General features: G+C 37.8%; 1 protein-coding gene and 1 long non-coding RNA gene across 7 annotated transcripts in view; one reads left to right on the top strand and one right to left on the bottom strand.

Moving 5' to 3' along the window:
- Positions 1 to 7,170, bottom strand: part of LOC139976819 (uncharacterized) — an 8,108-nt gene extending 938 nt beyond the window's left edge. The window contains exons 1-2 of one of the 3 annotated variants that reach the window (XR_011796280.1): positions 7,057 to 7,170; positions 9 to 157 (exon numbers count right to left, since the gene is read on the bottom strand). This is a non-coding gene — a long non-coding RNA (uncharacterized lncRNA). Of the gene's footprint in view, positions 1 to 8; positions 158 to 716; positions 858 to 1,639; positions 1,680 to 7,056 lie in introns of those variants that run through there. The other 2 variants (XR_011796278.1, XR_011796279.1) reach the window with 2 other exon arrangements.
- Positions 1,904 to 27,109, top strand: LOC139976807 (uncharacterized). Of its 4 annotated transcripts, none has more exons than XM_071985602.1 (5): positions 1,904 to 2,164; positions 14,943 to 15,014; positions 16,099 to 16,171; positions 21,401 to 23,126; positions 24,002 to 27,109. In XM_071985602.1, exons 2-5 carry the CDS (start codon positions 14,963 to 14,965, stop codon positions 24,092 to 24,094), a joined length of 1,944 nt encoding a protein of 647 aa, XP_071841703.1. In that variant the 5' UTR covers positions 1,904 to 2,164; positions 14,943 to 14,962; the 3' UTR covers positions 24,095 to 27,109. The 4 variants fall into 4 exon arrangements, with proteins under 4 accessions (XP_071841703.1, XP_071841702.1, XP_071841700.1 ...); XM_071985601.1 differs by lacking the exon at positions 1,904 to 2,164 and adding an exon at positions 2,217 to 2,638; XM_071985599.1 differs by lacking the exon at positions 1,904 to 2,164 and adding an exon at positions 7,215 to 7,482.
- Positions 27,110 to 27,784: the final 675 nt, after the last annotated feature.

Below are 27,784 nucleotides of genomic sequence, written 5' to 3'. Positions count from 1 at the left end.
CAACTTACCCATTGAATTTGAGGGACACAGATAATTAAGATACGTCTTTAGTGAAATTGGCCAGGTTGCTGAGTATAGCCTTATTAAGAGTAGCCAATGCCGGTCAGGTGCCAATGCCAGTGGCGGGTGAACCATGGTTCAGGGAATTCACCTGCCACTGGTGGAAAAACCATTGAGATGTGTGCTTCCCTTTTTATCTGGGTGGGGTGGGTGGGTGCGGTGGGGTGGGGTGGGATGGTGAGGTTCTGTAGCAGATGGGGTTTGACCCTGTTTTCCCAGTAAGTTCAGCACTTCCTATGATATACTTGAAGTACAATAATACATAAATGAAATGAAAAACAAATTCACACTCATAGTATCACGCTTCCCGCGTTGTATTGGAATTATACATACAACTATACTTAACATGGTATAACTCAATTGGGAAGTCATTCCAATTTAAAGCCGGGGAATGTTTTGTTATTGTTCCCAACTGGCCCCGCCCACCCACTCCCTCCCCCTTCGACACACATCTGCAGTTAGTAGGTGAAGCACTTTTACAGGTGTATTCTTATTACGGTTGATATAATGTTTCGGATTTTCCCTTTGGTCCGCCGTTCTCTAGCACCATCTTGCAGTAAATTACCTGTGACCCAAAATGGCATTGGAAGTATAACATTCACTATAAAGAGAGAAAATTGTCGGAAAAGTGTGCTTTAAAGGCATTGAGGACTCACCCCAAACCGCGGGCCGCCCTCTGAAAATGCTAACTTTCCGTTGCTTGCAAGTGAAGTTTTTTTTCTTGTCGCTACAAAATGCAGACAGTGATAACGTGATATCGTGTTATCTTTTATCTGGACTTGAGATGTCCATCGCTGCTATGTACACTGTGTTGTGGGTATTGACCGTAGCTGCATGTATTGACTGTACGCTATTGTCTAAATACCGACGGTAGCAAGCTGTGTGTGTATTTTCTGGGATCGATGATTGTGCCTAACACTTCTGTTACACCTCATTCGAAACTAGGTCTTTGTGCGCGAGTCTTCACTCCCTAGTTTAAACAAGGGCGTTGCAAATACGTCGGAACTATTATGTTGACGTTTTATTCAAGACATATCAACCGCGTTACTAACTTCATCATATAACGTTTTTACTGCGTAAGTTGAATATATATGAGGTTATTAAAACGATCGCCTTACAAGAAAATTTTTATGAGTCTTGCAAAGGAAAACCTTACTCCAAAATCGTTCTATATAATATTGCAAAAGCATCAAGAGAATAGGATGTTGGCAGCAAAGTTAGATCATATCATATCGTCATTACATTGTTTTAAATATACCTAATTATCACAGCTAGTTATTAATATTTTGAAACTGCTGAGAAGTTGCTACTTTGACCTTGATGCATAATCTTCAGTTTGGTATATATATATATATATATATATATATATATATATATATATATATATATATATATGTATAGTAACAATATTCTAGTGGGTTATTATAATCGATAACGAATATTCCAAAAACGAGCGTAATCTTAGCAATTTATAGAAAATTGAGAACCCATTTCAATGAAAGGGCCAAACAATAAATTGAAAAATTAAATTAATTAATTAATTAATAAATAAAAGGAAAAAATAACTATGGAAACAAACCTGTGAAGTTCAGGCTACACCTCAAGATGTTAAGTGATCCGTCAAAAATGCCCCCCCCCCCTCAACACCACCCCTCCACCCACGCACCCCCTCTGGAATATCCTGTTAAACTGATGATAAGAAGCCGGTCAACTCAGGTTCACCCCCTTTAAGGAAGTTTGACTAGTCCACCGACGGGACATTTGGAAATCCTGTACTTTGTGTCAAAGTTTTATTAGAATATAAGAGGCCTCACAGAACGTAACTTGATGTATATAGTTCTGTTAGATACACGGAAGTACCTAGTTTATAAGATCATATATACAGCCGCGCATCAGGAGAAGGATTCAAATGTCACTGTATTAGTATCACGGAACAATGCCATTCAAGATCATTTGAACCTGTTCGTAAACTTATAAGGTTGCTATAAATATCGCGATATCGGTTGATATACCTGGTTTCTATATCGCACGCAACACCTTGACACCAATTTTAGTCACCGTAACGGACAACAATGGAATCGTTCACCCATATAGCCCGCACAATGTAAGTTAACTTTTTTTCTTCTTTTTTTTTCTCTTAACGATAAGTGCTTAAAACTTATACCAGCGTATAAAGTGTATAGACAGACCTCTTTGTAAACGAACGGTACAAAGTTCTGCACTATTTATTATACCAATGTGTACACACACACACTGCACACTGTTTCTTAATAAATGCAGCAAGCGTATATGCAATTTCAAGTGTGTGGTTTTCTTTTGTATTTTAAAACTGTTAACTGTTACGCCGTTGCGAAACTATAAGTGACGCTAACCCTGAATATGGAACTATAAGCGCCTACCAAACATAGAGACTACATCAATGCTGTCGGAAAACTTTGTCACCAGTGGCTTCATCCAACCTTTGAAAAACTGTTTCCCCCTGTGAACAGCCTTAATATACATTGGATATTATAGCCTACTACAAACAGTGAATAACGCAGTTATTAATTTCATGTGCTTGGTCAAGGTACAGCGTTTGGTAAGTATATTATTATTATTATTATGTTTTTCTTTCAGACATCTTTAACTGTTGGCAGGCTTCTCTAAATATCAATATGTATAACCTATTTGTTGGTACAAGGAAGTATTGTTTGGTATATCGGGCAGTTTAGAGTAGCAGCCGTTAATGCATGGGTGTATATCCATTGGCGGAGCGTCCATACAGTCAGAGGGGCGGATGCCCCCCCCCCGCCCCCCTGACGGACTCAAATGGACTGCTGGCGCCCTTTTCAGTTTTTTACCACTTTTTACTTATACGCGAGTATTGACTTTTTTATTGCGCTCTCAAATACCTATTGACATTTGTCACATTTTGTTGGTGTAATTGCCTGACAAAATGGCGATGACACCTAGCCTATTTATTCTTCGTTTATCTGCAAATTAGCCAGGCCCGGAAAAGTGTAATTGCCGGCGATCTAGGGAGTATCTTTACTCAAAAAATTTCTGTACGCTCCGCGCCTACCTGTGGTGGCGCTCCGCTTAGATAGTGTCGAAAGCGCCCCTACAGACCATTCTCGCACCCTGACCAATACCCTAGCTCCGCCACTGTGCATATCACAGTCGATATTAGCCTCGAAGAAGGTCAGTTTTTTTAAGATGATTAAAATGACGTAACCATATCCCACAATGGTCAGAACGCTCTAAGAAAAGTAGCTTATAGCCTAAAGTTTCTATGTACTGTAGAGATGCAAATAGCTAGCAATATTTTACATTTTTAACTTTAAATGACAACTATGACCCCTCCCCCCCGCCCGCCCAAACCCGCCCTAACTCCACCCATCATCCCTCGTTACATTCCTCTTAATCATGATACGGGCATTCCCCCTGTCTATTATGAAAGTGTGTTATTAGTCACGTTATTATGGTTTTGAAAATAAAGAAACATTATTTTGAAATTGATTAATTTGTCAGTGTTGTGACTGACGTGGGCGGGAACGTTTTGATGGCAATGAGGTATGACAGACTTGTTGACTAAGATTCTGTCACCATGACAACAGTCGGAATAGGAGAGTTTCCCAAATTATAAACATCGTGCACAACATATTGCCTCAATAGCGTAGAGGAGTAGTTTCTCTTAGTGTCCCCACTTTCGTTTTAGGGCGGATTTGAAGAAAAACAATATTAATGCCCCTCTGCAGGACGCTTACTCGGTGGCATTATGTCGTATATACTTGTTTTAACAGTTGTGATATGTTTTCTCAGTATTCAAATTTGGATATCTTTAGTGCCATTAAAAGGTATTAAGTTATCTATAATCAAGCACAGTCTAACAGGTCAGTAGGTAGTATTTGTGTTGGATTCGAAATTACGCAAGAAAATATTAACATATAGTAATAATACATGTTAATATGTATATGTACCGCATATATATATATATATATATATATATATATATATATATATATATATATATATATATATATATATATACATACATATATATATATATATATATATATATATATATATATTTATATATATATATATATATATATATATATTTATTTATATATATATATACAAAAGCAGAGAAATAACATTTGGCTCGTAATTAGACTCATAGCGAAACCGAAAGCCTGTTTTACCTTGAAATTGAAATTACCAATGAAATTGTTTGTCGGTTCAGCCTACGTTTTAATAATCCCAAAAATTCGATTATTTGTGATCAGTTTACAGGATTCCCCGTTTCCGAACAATTCTATCTACATTGACATTTTTTTGAAAAATCTAAACAGTTTTTTTTTTAAATTGTTTCTAACTAACAAATTGACTCTAACTAACAAAACTGAACGTAAAACGGTAAGAAGTCGATTAGATCTTTTGTATTAAATCACATCACCGTCCTCAACATAATGTAATCCGTTCTTCCTATTCGTTGCTCCTTAATCCGCTTCCCTGTATAGTCATGGTTTATTTGGTATTATTTCCATCAATGTCACTTACACTTATCTAACGTCATACTTTCATTGTGTTTACAATTATGTTCTTTCCATTCCACTGCCAAGTATTGCCGACGAAGGTCAAACACAGTACTCCATAACAGTACTCATAATCTTATTTTCTTTTGGAGTACGCGTGGATTTTCGTTTTAATATATATATATTTATATATATATATATATATATATATATATATATATATATATATATATATATATATATATATATATATATATATATATATATATATGATATATATATAGATATATATATATATATAGTTGGTTAGAATCATGTTTGATCTCCATAGAGTAAGGCAAATATGTCACCAAAACAGAACTAGTATTGTTCGATACAGGTGACAAACGCCTACAGAGGAATAACGACCTTCCTTACCGGTTTCGAACCTCTGGACATATATACAATCAGCGTCCATAACCTAGTGGTTTGGGTGTCCGCATATAAAGCGGGAGGCCCGGGTTCGAATCCCAGTGGAGGCTGGAAGGTTTTTTCACTGTTCTGGATTATTCAACTCATTACGATTTCAATTATATATATTCATTTGCCTTTGTCGTTTACCTCCATTTCATTAACAAAAGTAAGTTTTCAAAGTATCTCTTTCGAGATCCGGCTTTAGGAATCACAAATGACTTCGAGTTGGTTATAGAATCATGTTTGATCTCTAGAGTAAGGCAAATATGTCACCAAAAACAGAACTAGTAAAACAATATACCCATAAAGCCTACATATAAGTTAACACCGTGTCATAATGAATTCATCACAGTGTTGTTAGATGTTTACGAGGCGATGTGTTAGCCCTAATGCTAACATTTCGTCATTACTTTAGTTTCACTTTCATTGCTAATTAACTATTTCCTTCCCTATATAGCAGTACGGCGTGAACAGTTCCTATTGCGTGCGTGTGGGTGTGTGTGTGATTGTGTGAATTTTGGATGCTTCCCAACACGAAAGTCCTTTGAAAATGTTGTTTATTATTTAGTTTGATTATTTTTTTTATATCAAACCAGAGACAGTCGAAACTTTTAACATTTCCTGGTAGGTCTATTTGAATTTTCTTGCATATATTATTAATTTTCTTTTGGCAGGTATAAGTGGTAAAACTGGTTTCCGAGCGACATTCTGTCCTTTTAAGTCGAATGTTCACACATTATTCACACATTAATGAATATTTATGAGATGGAAAAGTGTGATAAAATAACATCGACCTTGTAGGTGGATACTTTACAACTGTATATCAAACCATGCAGAGACAGTCGAAACTTTTAACATTTCCTGGTAGGTCTATTTGAATTTTCTTGCATATATTAATTTTCTTTTGGCAGGTGTAAGTGGTATACTGGTTTCTAAGCGACATTCTGTCCTTTTAAGTCGAATGTAACGATTATTCACACATTAATGAATATTTATGAGATGGAAAAGTGTGATAAAATAACCTCGACCTTGTAGGTGGATATTTTACAACTGTAGGCAGTCACACACACACACACATACACAGCATGTCTAACAGGTTTATGGTTTTAATTATCACATTTTGGATTTTTGTTTTTAAAATTTTGAAGGCCACATCATATCATAATAAAAAGACCCGTGAATTTCCAACTAGACCCCTCCCTAACCCCATACCCACCAGGTAGGTCCATTACCTACCCCTCTCATTCACCTTTTAGCTTGTCCTATGATGTCATTCACACGGTCATGTGTTTCAGTCAACAACTTGGTTTTGTTTCGAGGCGGCAAAGCATTGTGACGCTATACCACCTGTGACATCAGTTTCAGTTTTACTCGATTTCTGCACGCATCACCTCAGTGAGGTATACGAGACATTCACACAGTACCTCGTAATAACAATCCAGAGATTAACAAAATGACAAATAACATATAACGTAATAGCCATAGGGAGTGAAAAGACTATAAGAGAAATGAATGTTAAATGTCTTTCAACGATTTGTGCTGAATAGTTTGAAAATCGAGAGGGGGGGGGCAGTTGGGGGGGGGGCGGGAAGCGGTTTTTCCCAGGACGTACGTGGGTTTCAGGTTTTTCAGGAATTTACAAAGTCTTTTGAAATCAGAGTTAGGGTTTAGAAAGTGGGTTAGGGATCTAGTTTCCATGAAAATGAAGGGTTGTTGTTTATAATCTGGGGTCAAAACTAGGAAAAAAGATTCAGAACATGTTTTTTGGAAAAAGCGTCACATGTTTGGAATCCAGGGATTTGATTGGCCGATGCCCACGTTCTTCCTGGGGAAAAAAAAAATACGCGGGGGGGAAGGGACTTTGAAAAAGTCTAAAATGGAAACAAACCATCTTTGACACTATATACTGTGTTAGGATACGCAAATCTATCTAGCCTAGGATTTATTATATCATACACGTACGTCATGTTTATACGATGAGTCAGCATAACTAAAAAGAGAAAGTGAATGTTGTCGTTAAACATACCCCAATTGCTGATCGCATACTTGATTACATTTCTCCTGAAATAATTTACAAACTGTATCGCAGTATCGTTGTGAACCAATTAATATTAACGTGACAGGCTATATATTGTTTGGCGTTCCATCATGTTTCTGTATACATGCATACACATATACGTTGATAAAGGGATAGCCTATATATCTACTTGTTATGTGCGGCCGGTGTGTATATAAACTGTTGTTATTAGAACGCGGAAAAATGCGGGAGGATTAATGTTTGATATATTTTTGTTTAACTGACGATTTTAAAACTTTGAATAAAAGATGAAAAGGCTTATTTCGAGAAAGACGTTTTACGTTGCCGACATGAGGTCAACAGATGGACCGGTACAGTTAAGTAAGATCACAACAATACCAGAAGACCAGCTCTGGACGTTAGACAAAGATGCAGGTAAAGGTATAACAATCGTTTGTTTATGCACATGTTTAAAGCGGCTGGATATGGAGACTATACTAAAATACATATGATCGTTATAAACTCATAATGGGTAGCGTGCACTGTGTATAAGAATGTCCGGTTGTAAAAAGCACATAGGTCACTGATACGGAATCGAACAGGAGTGGACCGTACCAAACTATCAACAAAAGGGCGCGGGGGGTGGGGGAGCTTTTAATAATCAAGTGTTATACCATGCAGTGGTATATAGTTTTCAAAGTTTTGGGGTTCTAGGCTACGAAACGCGCTTAGAAATGTATAGACTTGCAGTACAGTACATGAAGGAGCAGCATACGTATTGGGGTACGCCTCAGAAATATCCCCTTGGTATGGGTATATACGAGTAGCTAGGCCTATACTCTGTGCTCGAGCCTACCGTAGTAACAGTAGTAAAATGTATATTTTCTTGCTCCGGGGTTTGTCTGCGTCCCTACGGGATATCCCTATGGTTACACACCGTATATTGCCCCGGTGAAACTGTTTGTATGGTGTGCACATTTGGATGGGTCCATCGGTGTGACCAGGTTACCAATGACGACCCTGCAGTAGGAACGGGTTAAACTGCACGTCTGTAAGGTCGCGTGAGAATGAATTGGCCTTGATAAAAGGCTGTAAACCTTCAAAACGTGTTAACTTATATCCAATCTTGCACCCTATACTATGTGAGGGTACCCTAAGCCTATAAATATGTATGCCAGAGCAGCAAGCTATGAACGAAATGTTTGATGTATACCATTTATATTAATATTTTCGGATGTCAACAAATTAAGTAGAGTTGCTACGATATTTTCCGCCAGAGAGCCGTTTATTGCATTGCCAACGAGTCGTGTCATATTGTAGCTCATGAGCCACCGTGATGTACTACCTGTCTACCTCTTAGTTGCATTCATATATTATTCATTAGGCGATATAGTTAGCTGTATGTATCATGTATGTAAAGAAATTCATCACCCTTATACTGTGTAGGCCTACACATCGTGTGTTCGGTTGTTTTGTATATGTCTGGGCCCGTGTGTGTCTTCTGAAGAAAAAAAATCGTACGTTGTATAATGAGTCGCGTATAGCGATTGTATAGCCACGCATGACTAAACGTCTTTAAGGATTTCTAAAATGACTCAAAGGTTAACTTTTATAGGTAAACAATGCTCTTCGAAGGGACATGCCCCTAACGGAAAGTTCGTCACGGCCTTTAATTGTCTGCCTTTGTTAACCGATTCGATCGTTACCATGGTTGTACGTTCGGGCTAAAAATAAAACATCTTTGGCGGACACAAACCAGCTAAGTTATTTGTGAAACAATTCTAGTTTTGTCACTGTTTGAATATCCCACTGTAAAGTTGTTTGTTTTGGGGGTGTCACTGTTTTTACTAGTCTATTTTTATTTTTTATTATATTTGTAGTCTTAACATATGGTCAGAATGCATCATTTTGTCGTCTAAATGTTAATTTTGTTGAGGTGGAAACCCCGCCAGACCCTTTTAATGGAAGTTCATGTCAAACGACCACACGACCATACCCATTCCTTTTCTAACAATCCAGGACCCGGTCAGGTCGAAGTTGATAGTTGGGGTAGCCTTTAAATTAGCATGAAGTTTGCTAATGTTTGAGTTTATCAGTGCCTGCCTATCATTGCAAAAAAACAATTCTGATATATAATTTTTGATACACATGTACAGGTAATATCTGCTGAGTTGGACCAACGGGAGGTTGTTCCGTTATATAAAGAGGCTGTGGTGGGGGTGGGGGAGGGGTGGAAGGAGCGCCGGAGAGATACCTTTTTAAACTGAGGAAAAACTGCAATTGACGGGCTTATCCTAAACTTCGCAATCGAATATGTCTCCGTGATTGGAAATTAATCTACTTAAGTTTAAAGAAGATAACAATGGGATGTGTTTAACCCTTAGGGCGATGCCACCAACCCCCCCCCCTCCCACACACATTCTCCACGACCGGTATGCCATATCCTCCGTTGTGCTAGTAACCGTCGTGGCGTTATTTCAACTTGCACTATTTCACGAAGATTTTTGCAGAAGCGGGAAAAGTAAAAATATTGCACAGGCACACAATAACTTGCCTGTATTTTATTTCCTTTAATCGGCTGGCGAATGTAAACAACAGTGATGTTTTTTTTTCTTGTTTTTATTTCTAATTAGCCTGAAATGATGGTACCACAAACATGGCGCTTCAAAAACTCCGTAATCACAAGGCCATTTCCCTCTTCTGGTATATCAGACCCACTTCCAGTCCACTTCCTGGTGTTTGTCCAGTACAAAAAAGTCTTTTAATGTGTATACCTAATACGTTCATATCAATACGATTCAGAGGGTCAGTCAGTCAGTTAAATATTTTCACAAATTTTTGGAATGGCAACAGAAAACTTTGCCAAACTATTTCGGGCAAAAAAATACTCAAGACATTTGATCCACCGGAGACGCAGCTCAATTGAACCTTTGACCTCAATATTTTCGTTGCTAGGGTCATTGATGTCTATAAGGAGACATGTAAAATCAATTTGCGCGCTGAAAGGAAAAAAATGTACCAAATTTGGGGCGTCACAGTGTATTTTGACAGCCGAATTCCTTTCAGCCTAGTCTCTCACTCAAGTTACGGTTGCCTGCCTGCATGCAGACAAGTTTGACATAATAATCCGCTCTTCGGATCATAGCAAAGTCTGTCACTGTTATAATATTCACAGTGCCTGGTTTCGACTTGGAATGCCGGAATAAAATTGTGTTATGACATGCACAACGCGGCGAGTCTGTTTAGTTTTTGTGTTTACGTATATATAGTGTGATGCATAATCTGTATATATATATATATATATAGAGATTATTTCAAACCAGACTGTTGCCTCTTTTTGTTTTTGGATTTGAGCTAACTCTTGCAAGGTAAGTATGGAATTAATTATTTAAACAAGCAATGAGTATTGGACAGGGTAGCAACCACCATTTTGTACGAGAGGGGAGGGGGTGAGAGGGGGGGGGGGAGGAATTCTAAGCTGCTATATATATATATCGTCCAGGGAAGGGGTGCAAGGAGTGGCACCTTCCCCTTTGAGAAATCTTGGTAAAATGGCTGGTGCTTTAGATGCAAAAATGGTGCTATATTTTCCAACTTTGGAAACAACTTTGAAGATAGGTTAATTGCACATGAAATATATATATACACGTTATGTAGGCTATATAGGCTAATGTACACATTAACACTGCACTTTTTCTATACTCCAGTGGTTCACTGATTTGCATCCGCCTTGCTAGCCATAACTCTTTCACTCTGTTCGTGTAAATTTATGAAGTCAGATATTAACGACGGAAACGACTGTAATGTATGTTCAGGCAGTTTCTGAAACGTGTGGTCCATAAAATTACCGTTCATGGCCATATTGGGAATCTCAAATAGCTTCTAAAGTTTACTTAATAGTTTTGATATATATACACACACACATATACTATATATATATATATATATATATATATATATATATATATATATATATATATATATATATATATATATATATATATATTATGATCTTTCAAGATCATAATTCATTTCATAATTACGACATGGCTTCATTAAGTAGGCAATTATTCAACCTATTTAAACCTAAACAATTTGCGAGATTATGACACACTCATGCAAAGTCAACTTTGAATCAAGGCATGCCTGCGTAACTAACTTCTGTATTTATATACTATATATATTTATGTTAGGTCAATAAAATGAAGATAACGTAAGCTATGCGGGGTAGGCCTACTTGGAGCCACGCGCGTATAGCAGCGTTGGTTTCGGTTGCATTATACCCTGCAGCTGATGAAACATATGAAATACTTCATACAACTTTCACACGATAGGCCCTATAATAAACGCCATCAGATTCGCGTTTCAAATATGCTAGAAAATCTCAAAATGGTCACCTGTGCTCAACTTGGAATATATACCATTCTAAGGACTTTACTCACAAATCGTATAGGTTGTTAATTTTAATGAGACGTTTATTTTTTTGGTAAATTTAATTTAATTTTAAATTAATGTCGATCGGTATGGAAAGCTTATTTTAGAATTCTCAAACTTGACATGAGACTATTTCAAAGGGTTTACTTTTCTCGCAGGGTCTTCCCAAATTATTCCCAAACTTTGATGAATGCCAAATTTGACTGCCGAGTAACTCATAGAGGAACCCACGTGATTGAATTCATATTGGCTGTATAAGGTTTCTTATACAACATAAGAGGCCATTGCTTTCTATAAAAAAAATCGGGGTGGGGTGGGGCTTGGGGTGGGGGGTTGGGGTGGAGGTGGTGGGGCAATACTGGTGACCTTTTCAACACTCTGGATATATCTGGAAATAATATTGAAGGTACGAATCGAACGACAGAGAAAACACTTTTTGGAACGCTTTATATCAGCTAGGCGATAGGAACTTTGAAGGAGGGGTAGGGGGTAGAGTGGGTTTTTGGGGGGGATATTGCCCTCAGAAATATTCAGAGCTATTATTTTCTGCGGGCGCGGCACTTTGCTCTGGGTGAACATTAGTCTGTCACATGCCTCCACCCCACAATCCCCCAAACCGTATCAGATTCCTTAAAACCAATACGCCAGTACTGGTGCATAATGGTAATGTATAATGCGTACGGATCCACTGCATTGGGAAGTACACTATATACGGCTGTGTAATTACTTTTAGTAAGGAAACTCAACCAGCTACTACTGTAAGATAACATCTGTTATATGTATCTTGGAGACTTAAACTGCCAATTATACAGGTAGTGCAAGATGGGACTATGAAGTTGTAACAACACAATGTATAGGCTGCAGGTTATTAACCTTTCTGATAACAAAACAAAAAAGGTGGCAACAGCATATAGCGTGGCTTCCTATATCAGTAATTTGAAGGTCATCAAAGCTAGACTCTTAAATATGTTAGAAAATCAAATAATGGTCACTTACGGTGGAACCTTCATGAAGTATATTTGCTGAGATTCCCAGAAACATTTTACTTCACTGAGAAGGGCCCCCGACACCGGGGGGGGGGTGGGGATAAGGAGCCGCGGAACTTCACCCACAATAATTCCTACAGCAATGACTTTCAGGTTCACGCCACAGTCGGGGTGGGTGAGGGGAGCGGGCGGCGGGAAGTTTAAACCCTGCTGAAATTGGTCTGACTTAACCTGTGTCGGGGTTGGGGTCCCGTGGTCGGGTTAACTTAGAGTACCCGCATCCCCGGGAATGCTTTGAGCATTTCTGAACTTAGATTTGTGATCATTACGCTTGACTCTTTTAATTTTCTAACTTAATCCAACCAAATAGATACAAGTGACACACATGGCGTGAGAAGCAGGGTCAGAAAGAGAGAGTGGGGTGGGGGAGGGGGAGGTACGGCGCGTGGTCTTCCATTAGTTCGAAAGGGGAACTGATGCCCAAACAAGAAAAAAAATGATTTCATGACATGTTCATGGATTTATATAGATGTCATTCTCGTTCGACAGCTTTGGTACTTCCTCGTCGGGTTCAGTGTATGTACTTTAATTACCTTCGATTGGTCTATAAGCCAGTCAGGAGTTCATGAAATATTCAAAAACCCATTCCATCATTTTTAGTTCACATGGCAGAGGGTTCTGTGAAGAACACTCCCCCTCCCCCTCCCCACAACAGCTCAGAGAATAATCGTCCTCCGTTCGAGGAGATATATCGAGTGGTTTTAATGTCTTGTTTTGGGAGATTTTATTTTGTAAATCTTTGATGTCAAAGTACAACTAAGATCTGAAACCTTTAAGGTCAATCTCTTTATTTATTACCATATTTTTAAGGTAAAAGAAAAGTTAAAATAAAATAAAACTGTTAGCAAACTGCTTATCCACTAGAGAGCCTGTGTAGGAGAATGTGTAAAAGTAAGTTGGCCTGACGTTTTGATCCTAGCAGGATCTTCTTCAAAGGCTAAGTGACAAGCAACAGTAACAGAAGGGATAAAAAACACACACAAAATAATGAGCATGGTGAACCTGTCTGTTTTCTGTGCCTGTGTTTTGTCCCTTCTGTTATTGTTATACTTGTTATTTAGCCTTTGAAGAAGATCCTGCTAAGATCGAAACGTCAGCCAACTTACTTTAACACATAAAAAAAAAAAAGGTTAACAGTGTTGTCACTGAAACCAAACCATCATTAGGTCATGCTAAGAGCTTCAACATTTTAGATTCAACGGTTTTAAAACTCATGCTAATTATACACACAAAAAAAGACAAGAAAAAAATATATATGTTGTATGGAGGCTGTTCTTTTTGGTCCAGAGTGTCACACGCATGACCGCGCATACTACGCTCCGGCGCGTTCCCAATATGGCAGTGAAACGCGCTATGCCAAATGATGTTACATTTTACCATAAAGCTAAACAGTTTGTGTTGAATTTGGTATAATTTGCTATAGCAAGATACGTGACATTTTAAATAACAACAGACATGCAGGAAAATATCAAACTTACCTAAGCCCACTAATATCGGAACAAACTGAAAATCAGGCGAAAGATTTACAAATGGTACAAAACAAAAATTGGCTACATGATATTTATTATTAGCCTATATGATATATAGCAATACATTTTTACATGTAAAAATGTAAAAATCTATTTATTTTTTTTTCTTCAGGTCTTTCTCTCTACCAACTTACCTCCACACTTCCCGTTTCTAAACTATTTTATAAAATACATAAATATGAAAATAAATTGTCTAATAATTCAATAAATCTGATAATTAAGATCACAACAACAAAAGATGATGAAATTAGGCATGACATTTTATTTTTGATAAATGAAGCAAAAGAAATGAAAGTTCCTTCATTAAATATTTCTGCAGGTGTAGTCGTAAGAGGTTCGACACAATTTTGTCTCTCTCATTCCTGTTTAGTATTATACGTACATTGTGTGTGGATGTTATGTGACTTAATCAGAATGATACAAGTTACAAGTGTTAACGCAAAAATACAGCTTCAACTACGTAGATTTATTTTTTTTCAATAGGGAGAGAGGGAGAGAAAACTCTCGCTTCAACAAGCAACATATGGCAGTCACATTAACTAGACAGGTGCTAGTCGTTCGATCGTTCAAAGAATTATATGTTAAAGGTCTTTTGGATTAAGAGGGAGATATCAAAATAGAAAGGAAACAGCGCTCTATTAATCTATAACTCATATGGGGGGGGGGGGGAGGCGTAAGAAATTAATATAACAGCATAGACGGACATCATAACAAGTCTATAGTATATCAAACAATGCGTTGAAAGTTTTTTCTTCAAAATTTCATTCTACACAGTCTGGAGGCAATGAATGGTCCATTATCAAAAAGCTCTTTGTGTACGAGATATAAAAAAAACACGATCAATAATTGTTAATTATATGTTTTTTGTTTTTGGTATTTCTTGCAGGTCAAGGGCGGCAGACCGAAATGCCAAATATGTTAGCTAAACGAGCTTTACGTCGATTTGCGCCAAGTGATGGTAAGTTTCTCTATTATTTTAAAATGATTTTTATTAATAATTATAAAATTAATAACTTAATCGACGAACGTAACTTAATTGACACTGAGCACTCCAACCGAACCCACCCGCGCCCGCCCCTCTCCCATCCTCCCAAGAAGAAAAAACATGCCCAGATGATGCTTTTAATATTTATAATCAGGTTGGTTCGGACAACACACCAGGGAGTATAGTCATGTAGGTACCTACAAAGTGAGGGCGCTTGACAGGCTCAGAATAAGTTGACATATATATATATATATATATATATATATATATATATATATATATATATATATATATATATATATATATATATATATATATATATATATATGTATATATATATATATATATATGTAAATATATACATATATATATCATAAATAATATAAACAATAATATATGTTAAAACAATACGTGTGGATATGTAAACTTCCCCGATGGTGAAATACAACGGTGAAATGATAATAGTTATATCATAAAACAAGGCATTAACTAGGAGGAAGGATTTTCGAACGACTAATTTCACCATTCGAATTTCGATATGCATCTCTGACGAAAGAAAACATTGGCGTCTACGCCTATATTGATATAGACTTCCCACTGACTAAAGATAATAGATTGGCGGCTCTGTTAAATATGTCATTGTTATTCAATAACATACATATCTTATCAGGTAAACGAGTTTTTTGTTTTTAATCTAAATAATTAACCTTAACTGGACGTATTGTTTTCAGAGTTATAATCACACATTCTGCAATACAAGTAATAAAAGAAAAACGAAGTGAATAAAGGTTATTAGACGTTTGAAGAAAGTATAAAAACGGATAGGGTGGGATGTAGAAGGAAGTTAGCTGTGTAGGTTAATAGTGGAGAGGATGTGTGAGTGATTTAATGATGTCATTTGTTGTCGATTTAGGGAATGACCTTGATCGAACCTGATTTCCACTGGATTTGTAAATCGTACAACATCAAAATATGGAGTGAATGAATAAATTACTTCTAAGTTCTGCCTGATGATTTTAGTTTCCTCCTTTCTTTCTTTCTTTCTTTGTTTTTGTAGAAAAAAGGTATTCATTTATACCACTCCCAGAAAACGTAGATCTCTCGAAGGAATGCAGCGAGAATATAAGTGGGTAAGTGAACCTCTCGCCTCTCACAGAGTGTTAATGCTAACAGAAAATAACTTCGCTACGACGAAGAAGACGAGGCGGGGATGGGGAGGTGGGGTGGAGGGGGGTTGGCGGATGAGGATGGGGTATTATCGGGTCGGGTAAGTGTCGAATCGGGTTGTTTCGGGGTGCGTCGGGTATGAGGTTTGAAAGCGAGATGACAGAAATGTACATGAAATCAATAGCAAGGCCTTTTATTATGGGAAATAAAATATAAAAGCTAAAAAATATAAAATCCACAATGATGACGTCACAAGTAACGAGCAACTGTGGTCTCTTTTAAAGGGAGGGGAGGGAGAAGGGTGAGCATATGATGGAGAAATAAATGGTTGGGATCAAATTAATGACATGTTTGTGTCGATTCGTTATTTACTATAGACAAGATGCCAAACACACACTCACACACACAATTCGTACATTAGCGATACAAATATACTGTTGTAGCTTCCTTAAGTGAAGAATTTCTTTCCATAGATACCTGGTATGAATAAATGTATCTTTAATCAAAATTATATTATTATGGGACAGATATATCAGACTTTTTTTCTTTTTTGGGGGGCAATTTTTTTGTGATGTTTGAGCACACTGTAATGTTGGTAGGTACATATACAATATCGTGTTAAGACCCTTATTGAAGGGATCTAATTTATAGCCTAAATATGCCTTAGGTTGCCCCATTATCCATATGATTTGTTTTTATATTAGCCATATGTATGTATATCTGTACTCTATAGAGCTCTGCAGCGTTAAAGGCATCGGTTCCTTTGTATAGGAAATTCTTGCACTATGGTCACCACTATGATTTCTCCTCTGTGTAAGTGCTTGATTAACTCTTGTAAGCCTTTGCCCACTTACAAGATAGACCATTTACAACTCTTACATGTGTTTTAAAAATTTTACGATTATGCGTTTTTATTTTGCTAGGCGGAATTTTTTATTGTCATTTGGTTTGAACAATACAGCAACAAATGCGACGTAGAGAGTTTTAACTTCTGTTTAATTATTAACTTTATGGTTTCTTTCTGAAAGAGCAAAATATGAAGAAAAAAATAATAATAAACAGAAAAGAAATCGAAATAATAACCCGGACGTAGAGTATCGCCCGGTGCAGATCATAAATGAAAGAAAAGTATTTGTCCATGAAAGACTGCTTTATGAAAATTACAGCTCAAAACACTTGTAGGCCGGCTTCAGTACACTTCAGAATTGGTTTCCACTTACGACGTTGATGAGTAAACGATAAGGAAATCGCTATGATTTTCTTGTTCCGTTTTTGGTTTATTTTTGGAAAAGAGAGGCAAGTGAGATTTTATTCTGAGTGATCTTTGTATAACTTTCTATTCATCAATCTAATAATCCAGCTCACTAAAAATAAAAATCTAGCGTGCTTTTATATATCAATTTTCATCCAAAATAGATCCAAAAAAATATTTTATCAGGATGTAATTTGAGTTCACAGGCCTACGATATTTTTTTTCTCTTTCTTTTTTCGTTTTTTTTTTTACAATCGTAATTTGTAAAACTTATCTTTGAATTTGTCTTTAAGCAGGTATAGTGTAATTGAATATAATACAATTGAGCAGTCAGAAACCTTATGCGATCGATTTCTTCCAACCAGAGCGCTAGAAAACAACACGTGACTCTGGGCGTCCAATGAGAGCACGGGAAACCGATATGTCAATATTAATTCGACATATGTCGATTTCAGTACTTAAAAGGCATTCTCTAAGCTAGGAAATTTTTAGAGGGCGGGCCAATTTCATAGGTTTCGCTGGTACACCGTTACTCACGTGACACGGTATTTGTAATATACTGCCACTGTACAGTGTAAATCCTGTATGTAAATATACGTAAAGTATAGCACAGTTTCATGCAGTGGTAGCATAACACACGTAACGTGTATATTGCGGTCGCGTCGCCGCGCTGTTAAGGTGGAAGGCACAGGTTGCTTTATTGTGGGTCCCGATGCCAAAAGCAGTGAGCGACAAAACGGACATGAAATGAAAAGTGTACTTGAGCTGGTGCTACGTACAGTACGTGGACTGGGTCTCCAAAAACCATCTACTGGAACAGAGATCGGGGAAAAGTTTCAGCTCAAAACAGTGGAAATATTTTACCGGCTATTGTATACAATTCGAACTGGTTTCCATGCACTTACAAATATCTGCCTGTTATTGCCTGTAGTCATTGGCTATCGTTAGGACTCCATCTCGATCCTAAAGTGTTAGATAATAATGGACCCGGATTCGCCTCCTCCGGTAGTACTCAGCGTCTCTGTGTTATCCATACAGTAACAGGCAGCCTTAAGCAACTTATGCATAAATGAACACCATATGCGTACATGTACAACGCTAAAACATAATAAATAAATAAGTAAATAAACACCACGTATAAAAACATCAGATATTGTTTTTTATAAAGTCGGTCGTTTATTATGATTTGCTGTAACTTAATATTTGTTGACAATATTGACGTCGCTCAGGCTGAAACAGTCTGTAGTTATTGGTTATTTTTAGATTTGACATATTATTGTTATACCGTTTATTATTCCATATCATACTATAGGGCTATAGCGTGGTTGTGTTTTGTATAACCGTATATGACTAAGTTTATAGGTTCTGTTTTAAAGTTTCGGTTAAAAAAAATAACAAAAAAGAGCCCCCTCTCCACCATCAATTTGAAATATAAAAAATAAAAACATGGGCACTTCAGATTTACGAACCGGGTATTTTATTAAATTTTATTTATTGATTTAGATTCGGTGCTCGTGTTTCGCAATGTTTTAGTACACTGGAGGGCTTTGAAAACAATATCGGTTAAAAAAAAGTGAAATGAACGTAGATTACAAGAAGCACCTATAGTCATCAAAATTATATTTTAGCAAAGATATGTAAAATGCTCTATAGATATAAAGAATGAGAATGCAATGCATACCGCAAAGACATTTGTGGGCCGTTTTCTGTTAAAGTTGCTGTACCCTCTACATACTTGAATGTCGACCTCTTGATTTTGATTATATAGAGTTCCCGCAAACGTTTATCGGTCTTATAGAACTATATACCGATATCCTTATTATTGCATTAGCACACTAGAACTTCAAAATAAGGTTGTCTCTGAGGCGTGGTGAAAAGTTTTTCTTTTATTCTGGCACTTGGTAGAGGCTACCACACACTGGTTATAAAGCTCACATGTTAGTTATATTCACGGCTACTCCAATTTCCATATTATCAACATGTAGATTTTTAACTTGGAGAAGTCGACGAGACTTCTCAATCACTGCTTCTGAATGACATCAAGAGATTTAAAGGGTGTGAAGACTCGCGAAAAAGAAAACGTCTAATGCCGGTAATCTGACCTAGTTTCGAATGAGGTGTAACATAAGTGTCTTACACCACCATCGATCCCAGAAAATACACACACTGCTTGCTACCGCCGGTTATTAGACACTAGTGTATACAGTCAGTACATATAGCTGCAGTCAATACACACAGCACAGTGTACAAACGATACAGTAATGGACATCTCAGGTCCAGCTAAAGATAACAAGGTATCACGTCTGCATTTTGTAGCGACAAGAGAAAAACTTCATTTGCAAGCAACGGAAAGTTAACTTTTTAAAGATAGCGGCACGCTGTTTGGGGCGAGTCTTCAATGCCTTTAAAGTGACTACAAAGGCTCTTTTATTTGCTACATCAGATGACACTAGATATACAAGATACGTTTTATGAAACTTCAAAGTTAAAAGTCACTGAAGCAAATCATATTTATCCTTAATGCTATTTCTAAAACAATTTTTAGGAGTTTCTTACCCTTACGTCAGAGAAATCGTAAATTGCTCCTTCATAAGATGCCGTAGTTCTAGGGGTAGGAGCCGTGAGGTCACTAGGGGGCACTGCCCCCCCCCCCACTATTTTTCCAGAATAGCAAGCGTGCCCTACTGGCAAAACAAAATTGTTACTCGATTCTAGCAACTTCCTGGTTCATTTCGAATCACTGTACTTTATCTAAGAGGAAACACGTCAAAATTATATGTCTGTCTTTAAAGTAATTGGAGATCCATCGCCACAGCCGTTTAGTTCGTTGCAACAATGAAGGCAGTGTTGAGTTCTTGCTGTTGGATTATTTGTATTATAGAAGTATTATTGTTTGTATTTATTACTGTATTATTCTATACGTTTCAACTAATATCCGTAGCCATACGACGGGTACCGTAGCATCCGGTATCCTTAAAGAAAGAAAGGATAAATAATCAAAACAATATATTATGACTTGCTACGTAATAAAGTGACTGGAAGCACTTGCATTATGTATTGAAGACAAAAACTATAATGCAATTTATTTTCTTTCATGATAAGGTGAATAGGTTGTTTATCTGTTAATAAAATAGTGTAGTAGCATTGGTGCGGAAATTTAAACGCAATTGAAATAGGTAGCACAAGTTTTTGAGTCTCCAAAAATGGCGATGCAAAATTCTATCATTATTGTTGTAATATAATGAAGGTCAATCATTTTTTTTTCGGCAAAGCATAGCACAGAGCTACCCACAATGGTGAAAATATTATGCAAGTACATAGGAACTATATAGTATTCTTCACAAGAGCCACAATTTAGAGCCTTCAAACCTGCTACACAAAACATGGGCACTCGTAAAAAATATAAGAAATTTCCTGTATCGATATGAGTACATAGCCTATGTTTTTATGTTTTGTTTTTGTGGCAGGGGAAATATTGGGGAGACGTGTGAAAGCAAACAGACAAGAAACAACAATAAATTATCACAATTAAGTCTCACATTAGCTGTCAAACGACTATAGCTAAAAATATCCTTGATTAGAAACGGAGGGGGAAAAAGGCTAAATGAATGTCTTCTGGCCTTGTTAGCAGTCCACAGTGAACAACAAATACATAACTTTACCCACTTGTGTTTTTCAAAACCCTGGATTTACAACAGCATTTATTTGTAAGTGCTTCCTGATAATAACTTGTCTTTTAATGATGGTTGCACTTATTTACGGTTGAAAGAGAGAGAGAGTAAAAACCTATGTTTTTTATCAGTAGTTTGATGGATTGGAGAGCTCTTTCAGAGGTTAGAGAGGCTCGAGAGCTCGTTTGTAACATGCCATACTAGAAAATTAACTTTCTATTGCTCAAAAAGTGACTAAAAGTACCTGTTATGTCATCTTTACTTTGTAGATTAATCGACAAGATGACGCCGAAACAGGACTCACATTGTAAAGACCATCCGGATAAGAACCTTACGAAGAGCTGCAAGTCTTGCAGCAATCAACCAATCTGTGATAGTTGTTATACAGAGAAGCACATGGGACATACCGTAGAGGATATTGCTGTGAGGATCAAAACATTACGTAATCGTCTACAAACTGCGAAGAGAAACATGGATAAGATCAATGAACGATGTCTCATGTCAAGCGACGAGAATCAAAACGAAGAGACTCAGATAACCTCTCTCTTCCAGAAGTTGCAGATGGACTACAATACCGCACAAGAAGAACAGAAGAGACGACTGCAGAAGGAGGAGTCGGACCTGATCAAATATGAAGAAGACGAAACCAAGACTATCACTTACTCGAAAGAAGCTGACCAAAGGCTATATGAGGTTGAAGAAATAGAAGAGGTGAGAAGCATCGAGGAGAAAATCAGAGTTTTAGAACAAGAGAAGGAAGCAGCCCAAGCTAAGCTCACTACCAAGTTAAGAAAGAGAGATGAGGTCGCCTCAGAGCAGATGGCGATCTTGAAGAATGAGTTGGAAGAAAGGAGGCGGGATATCCAAGGCACGACTGATAGACTAGCCCGTAACGACGAGATATTTCAAAAGGTATTCAAGGAACTGAAACTTGTCAGTGAATCTCACGCGACCAATTGTCGAGTAACAATAACATCGTTTCTTGAAACTTATCAGGAGATTGCTTCTAAAGTCGACGGCATCGATAACGGATCCAAATCAGGCGAACTGATGCAAGACCTCTCGAAGCTAATCGAAGGATCTGAAGCCAACACAAACAGCGTATCGAACGATTCGTTTGTTTTGGAGATCCCCCAGGTCTATTACAAAGCTTCGAAAGACTCTGGTGACATTGGTCATTTCGAGTTGTACACTGGGGAAGAAAGGCCCTCTCAGTTCTCTGGGGGCCGCTCATATCAGAAAGGATGGTATATTGAAAACATTTCTGGTTTATCCAATCAACTCATCGCTCTTGTCAGCCGTAAGAAAGGGAGTAAGGAAACGTATCTGGATATCATCACGCAGAAAGGTGAGCAGCTGACGTCACACAAGGTGTCCACTAGAAATACCGATGCGTTTCGTTTCGTCTGTGCCGTCTCCCCCTATCGCGTCGCGACATGTTGCGAGAATGACGTTAATCTCATGAGTATTGATAATGGCACCATAGAGGTATCCTGTAAGCTCAACAGGGGAGAAGAGGCCTGGAATATCTGTTATAACAAAAGTACCAGCGAGATACTGGTCGGCATTTTGGGTACCAACGAACTTCGTGTTTTTAACGAAACGTTAACACAACTCCGAACGATTACCATGCAAAACACCAGTCGGGCGCCTTTGTCATTGGCGGCAAGTGGGGATAATGTCTTCGTTTGTACTTACGAGAACAGGGCGTTTGTTCTGGATGGGGAGAAAGGGACGGTAAAGACAACCTTCCATAGGAATGGTGCAGAGAAAAGAGCATGGCGAATATGTAGTGATTCCTTAGACATGGTGTACGTCATGTGGTTGAGATCATCGGGCGTCATAACGGTGACCAGGTACTCCCTATTGGGGGTGCCGCTGTCGTCACTGGATGCTGACTGTAACGTGCGGTTTTTGAGCTTTGCGCTGATACAGAATGGGTCGGAGCAGCTCATCCTCGCTACGGAGGAGGGGGAATTCTATTTGCACAGAACAGTAAGTAACATTACCATGACTATACTTCGTTTATCTTGTGCAACCACATTTACTTAAGTGATTTTCACTGAGACAATATATACACAGGACTGACAAGGGGAATGGGAGGGGCATGGGGAGTACACCCTCGAGGACCCGGGCTTAATCACGGAACGGTGAGAAGTATCAATTAAAGGATACGGATTCTCATTTTCACAGTAGACTAAAGGAATGGTCTTAGATTCCAACTCGAGGCCAGATGATAGAATTGTCCCAAGGACCCGATCTGGCGCTCGAAGTCCCTGTCTTAGCAATTACTCGTAACGCCGTTCAATGTCCACAGTTCGAACAGCCTCATGCATTATCACTGAAGCACAACCGGTTGCCTTTACAACATACATTCTCTTGTCATCAATTGCGAACGAATAACCATTCTTTATATCTTAGAATAACTGTTGTTTCTGAAGAGAAACACCAACCCTTAAAGATGGGCCTGCTTCACGTTCATATCCAATGTAATATATTCTAGCATACTTTACATTCTGGGCTGAACTCGTTATAAGTCCTTTTTTGGACGAGTTTTAAGCCTCCGGCTAATTACATGGTTTTATATCCAAAACAAAAACCCTTCATTAACTGGTTACAGAACATAACGCATAGTAAATTCGAGTGCCTCCGGTGCAGAAAAGTAGAATATTGGTTACAAAGACGCAATCAACTACTTTAACAAGGATCGCCAAATTTGCCAAATATTTGATGGTAAGCAACTTGTTGTAATTATAAAATGCAAATATATGCCTATGTGTGGCCCCATCCGTTTTTCAATTACTGGCTGACTGCTTTTCCATTACAGATTCGTTTAACTTTTAACACAAATTTTCTTGTCTTCATTGTAGCCTTCCAAAATTGAGGACGCCATGGTCAAAGCGGTAGCCAACATCAACCTTTCCAAAACTCTACGTGTTATGAGTATGTGGAAACCCCTGTGAAGTCGTCCACAGCATAACAACAGCCATTCAATTTCGACATTCATGCGACACCCGATACTCATAGCAAGTACCGTAACTACTGTTCATATTCCACAACCGTGCATCAGTAACTACTGCGCTGTGTTCGCAACACGGTTACATGTGTTACAGCATTATAATTACTGCAAAGCTGTTACACAACTAAGAGTCCGCAAGGTGAAAATGCGCGGCGGCTGGGCTAACGAAGACTACTCCCAAGCCGTACAATACAAGATGCATGTTCGGCGCTGGCACAACACGTAGCCGACACACTGCAGCGGTTATTTTATACTGCATGCGAGATTCAGATGGTAGCCTTACTTATCTCTATCGTATTAGTAAATCCATTTGATTGAATATTCTTCACAGACAGGTGAGTGTGCATGTGCAAGTCTCAAACAGATACAAAACAGATACACAAAATGGGACCTAAGGTGGGGGAGGGGGAACCTAGATTAGCCTTATGGGTAGTTCCACGTCTAAATTAGGCCTTAATATAGTAATAGTTTACCAGCATAATGACTCGGCAGTGCTACTACAGTACTATTACTAGTACCCCATTGTCATACTTAAAGACTCCTTGTCTAGATGCGCAGTTATTTGTCTTACATGGGAACGTGTAACAGCTTTGCAGTAATTACTGTGCCACCTGTTACACATGTAACCGTGTTACGAACACAGCGCGGTAGTTACTAATGCACGGTTGTGGAACATGAACAGTAGTTAGGCTGTACTAGCTATGAGTATCGGGTGGATGCGAACATCATTCAGTTTGTTACCGGATAACCCCAGCATCAAAGTCTTTCAAGTGGGCAATGACTCGCAATTGCCGTATCGAGGGAGGGCTAATTTACACTAATCGTTGGATTCGTCGTAATACAGATTTCTCTTAGAAAGGAACTTAAAAAGTAACTGAACTAAAACAGACAAACTTTCTTGTTAAAACAGAAGGGTGTAGATGGTATGCCGAGAGATTGGAGGAGACTTAATTTACTGTTAATGAAGCACCTTCTTAGTCTGTACTTTGGAATATAGCCAGTACAATTCAAGACAACATTTAAAGGAGCTGAAACGAAAATTGGGTCACTTTGACAGCGGTCTACTTCTATGTCTGGTTTTTATGCTTTGCAGGGATCATCTTCAAAGGTCATAATGAGTTTCTGTTTAGTTTTCTGTAAACATTTAATGATACTTTCAGAAATGAGAGACAACGACTGTTTAGTGAAGTCTATACATTTTTGACGCAAGGCTTGTATGTAAAGAGCATCGCTGATGTATTCAATTACTGGCTAAACTCGCCATGGAACTTAGCAGGTTGTCGGTTTAATAACGAGTAAATTCAAGGAGCTGTCATATGAGATAGATATTTTTGGAAGTCAAGATTAACCAAGATAACCCCCAATTACAACTATAGTTGAAAAAAATTATAGCTATATTCAACTATAGTTGAAATTGATCAGGTGAACAGCTTTTCAAAATCACTTCTCTATTCTGTAACGGGCTAATGTTATGTATTATTCTGACGGCCACAGCCAGTGGCGTGCACGAGAGTTCAATGGGGTGGTGGGTATTATTTATCCCGACCCATTTAGGAATTTATCCCGACTTATTCAGATAGGGCCTTGAATCTTTATGATAGGACCAGAACCTGGGGCCGTGGAAGCAGACTCCCACCTTAGATGGTCAGAACAAATAGACCTTCAGACGTCAAACTGTCGCATTCTGCGGCATATTTTTCAGAAGCAAATTAGATTTAAACGCAAGGCTCTGCTATCAAACACACTGAATTATTTTTTAAAGTGAGGTTGAAGAAGGGGAGTATTTACAGAAAGGAATGGTCTTATACTTTCCTGACTGAACGAAAGAAAAAAATCCCTCGACTTACCATTTGCCCCCGGCCAGCGATGGATGGTCGTTTCACTTCATCCCCCCCCCCCACCTCTACTCCTGGCCGACCCTCGCCCTTTATGAACGCCTCTGGTCGAAGTAGGGAAATGGTAAGGATTGAGTAGTGCCTTCTCGAAGCACATCGATTCAGTGTAGCCTTTAAATAATGTAGCCATGTTGTAACTTTAATCTTAGAGGGCGTAATCTAAGAAAGCAATGACTTATTTAAAACGTATGTCGTAATTCACTGCAGGCTAGAGATTATCTACGAAATATAATTGCCTGATTGGAACATCACAACCCACCGTAGCATATAAACAATCCTACTATTTAGCCGGGTGTGGTTTTAAAGGATGTGAAGACTCGCGCACAAAGAAACGTCTCATGCCGGTAGTCTGACCTAATTTCAAATGAGGTGTAACAGAAGTGTTAGACACCACCATCGATCCCAGAAAATACACACACAGCTTGCTACCGTTGGTAATTAAACACTAGTGTACAGTCAATATATACAGCTACGGTCAATACCCACAACACAGTGAATAAATAGCAGCGATGGACATCTCAGGTCTAGATAAAAGATACCAAGGTATCACGTTTCATTACTGTCTGCAGTTTGTAGCGACAAGAAGAAAACTTCACATGCAAGCAACGGAAAGTTAACTTTTTCGGAGGGCGGCACACGTTTTGGGGCGAGTCTTCAATACCTTTAATCTTAATACATCCGACAGAGAAGCCAGGGGGGAAGAGAACTTCATTTTCCCTCCAAAATTATGTGGCGTATCGCAGCAGCGTGTGGTGATCTACGAAATATTAGTGCAATTATTTTGTTAATTTTGTTTATTTTTTATGTATCTTCCAAATAAGAAGTTTAAATTTAGAAATATATTTTGTAGTATAATATATATTATGCGGAAGGGCTACATAGTGGACCTTGTTCATTTTAAATGTACAAGGTAAGTTTAAATTGTTGTATATTGTTTACAGAGGTAACATTAAATTGTTGTATATTGTTTACAAAGCGGTGTGATATGTAAATATAAAATGTACAAAAAAATGAACAAAAAAAGACAAGGAAATATTAAATTACAATATGTAACAACAGTCTAATTTTTTGGTCTCTCAATATCTTTATTTGTTTAGTTTTTGCAAAAATATAAACAATAATAGAAGATTTTGATATACAAGGCAGGAATATAATATATAAGCATGCTGATGTTATTTATTAAATTTGACGCAGTTTTGTTTTTCAAGATATCATCAAGAGAAGTTTATACGTTTTTTACCCAAATTAAAACTTGAAGCAAACAAGTATGATGGCAAAGACGTTCTTAATTAATTTATTCATTATTTGGGGAAACTTGGATGAACCAATGTAATATGATGACTACCCTCATTTCTCTATGGTATTGCCTAACAACTCCTTCTCTATAAGGAATATTGAAACCGTGCGGGCTAATCCAACTTCAGACTGAGCGAGCGATTTATGAATTAAGAAGTGAAACAATTTGAAACATTGTTTGGCAATGAGCATCCATGACATCTCACTTACTTGACCAGCTACAAGTTTCGTTTCACGTTGGTACGAATTGCATGTGACACCGTCAACCAGCAATATCTAGAAATAACCATATGTATAACCATATGTGGTTTCACCACATATAGATGGAATAGCTTAGGTTTCTCTTTTATAGACCAGTAATCAGAAGGGTGTCACAGATCCCACGCATGATTTTGGGAAAAAATAAAATAGTCACCAATTTGACTTAAGTTTGAAAATATCAA

The sequence above is a fragment of the Apostichopus japonicus genome, chromosome 12 (assembly GCF_037975245.1).
Source record: "Apostichopus japonicus isolate 1M-3 chromosome 12, ASM3797524v1, whole genome shotgun sequence".
In the NCBI taxonomy this organism is placed as follows: Eukaryota; Metazoa; Echinodermata; class Holothuroidea; order Aspidochirotida; family Stichopodidae; genus Apostichopus; species Apostichopus japonicus.
Note: the sequence above shows the minus strand (reverse complement) of the source record. Positions and strands in the feature narration are given on the sequence as shown.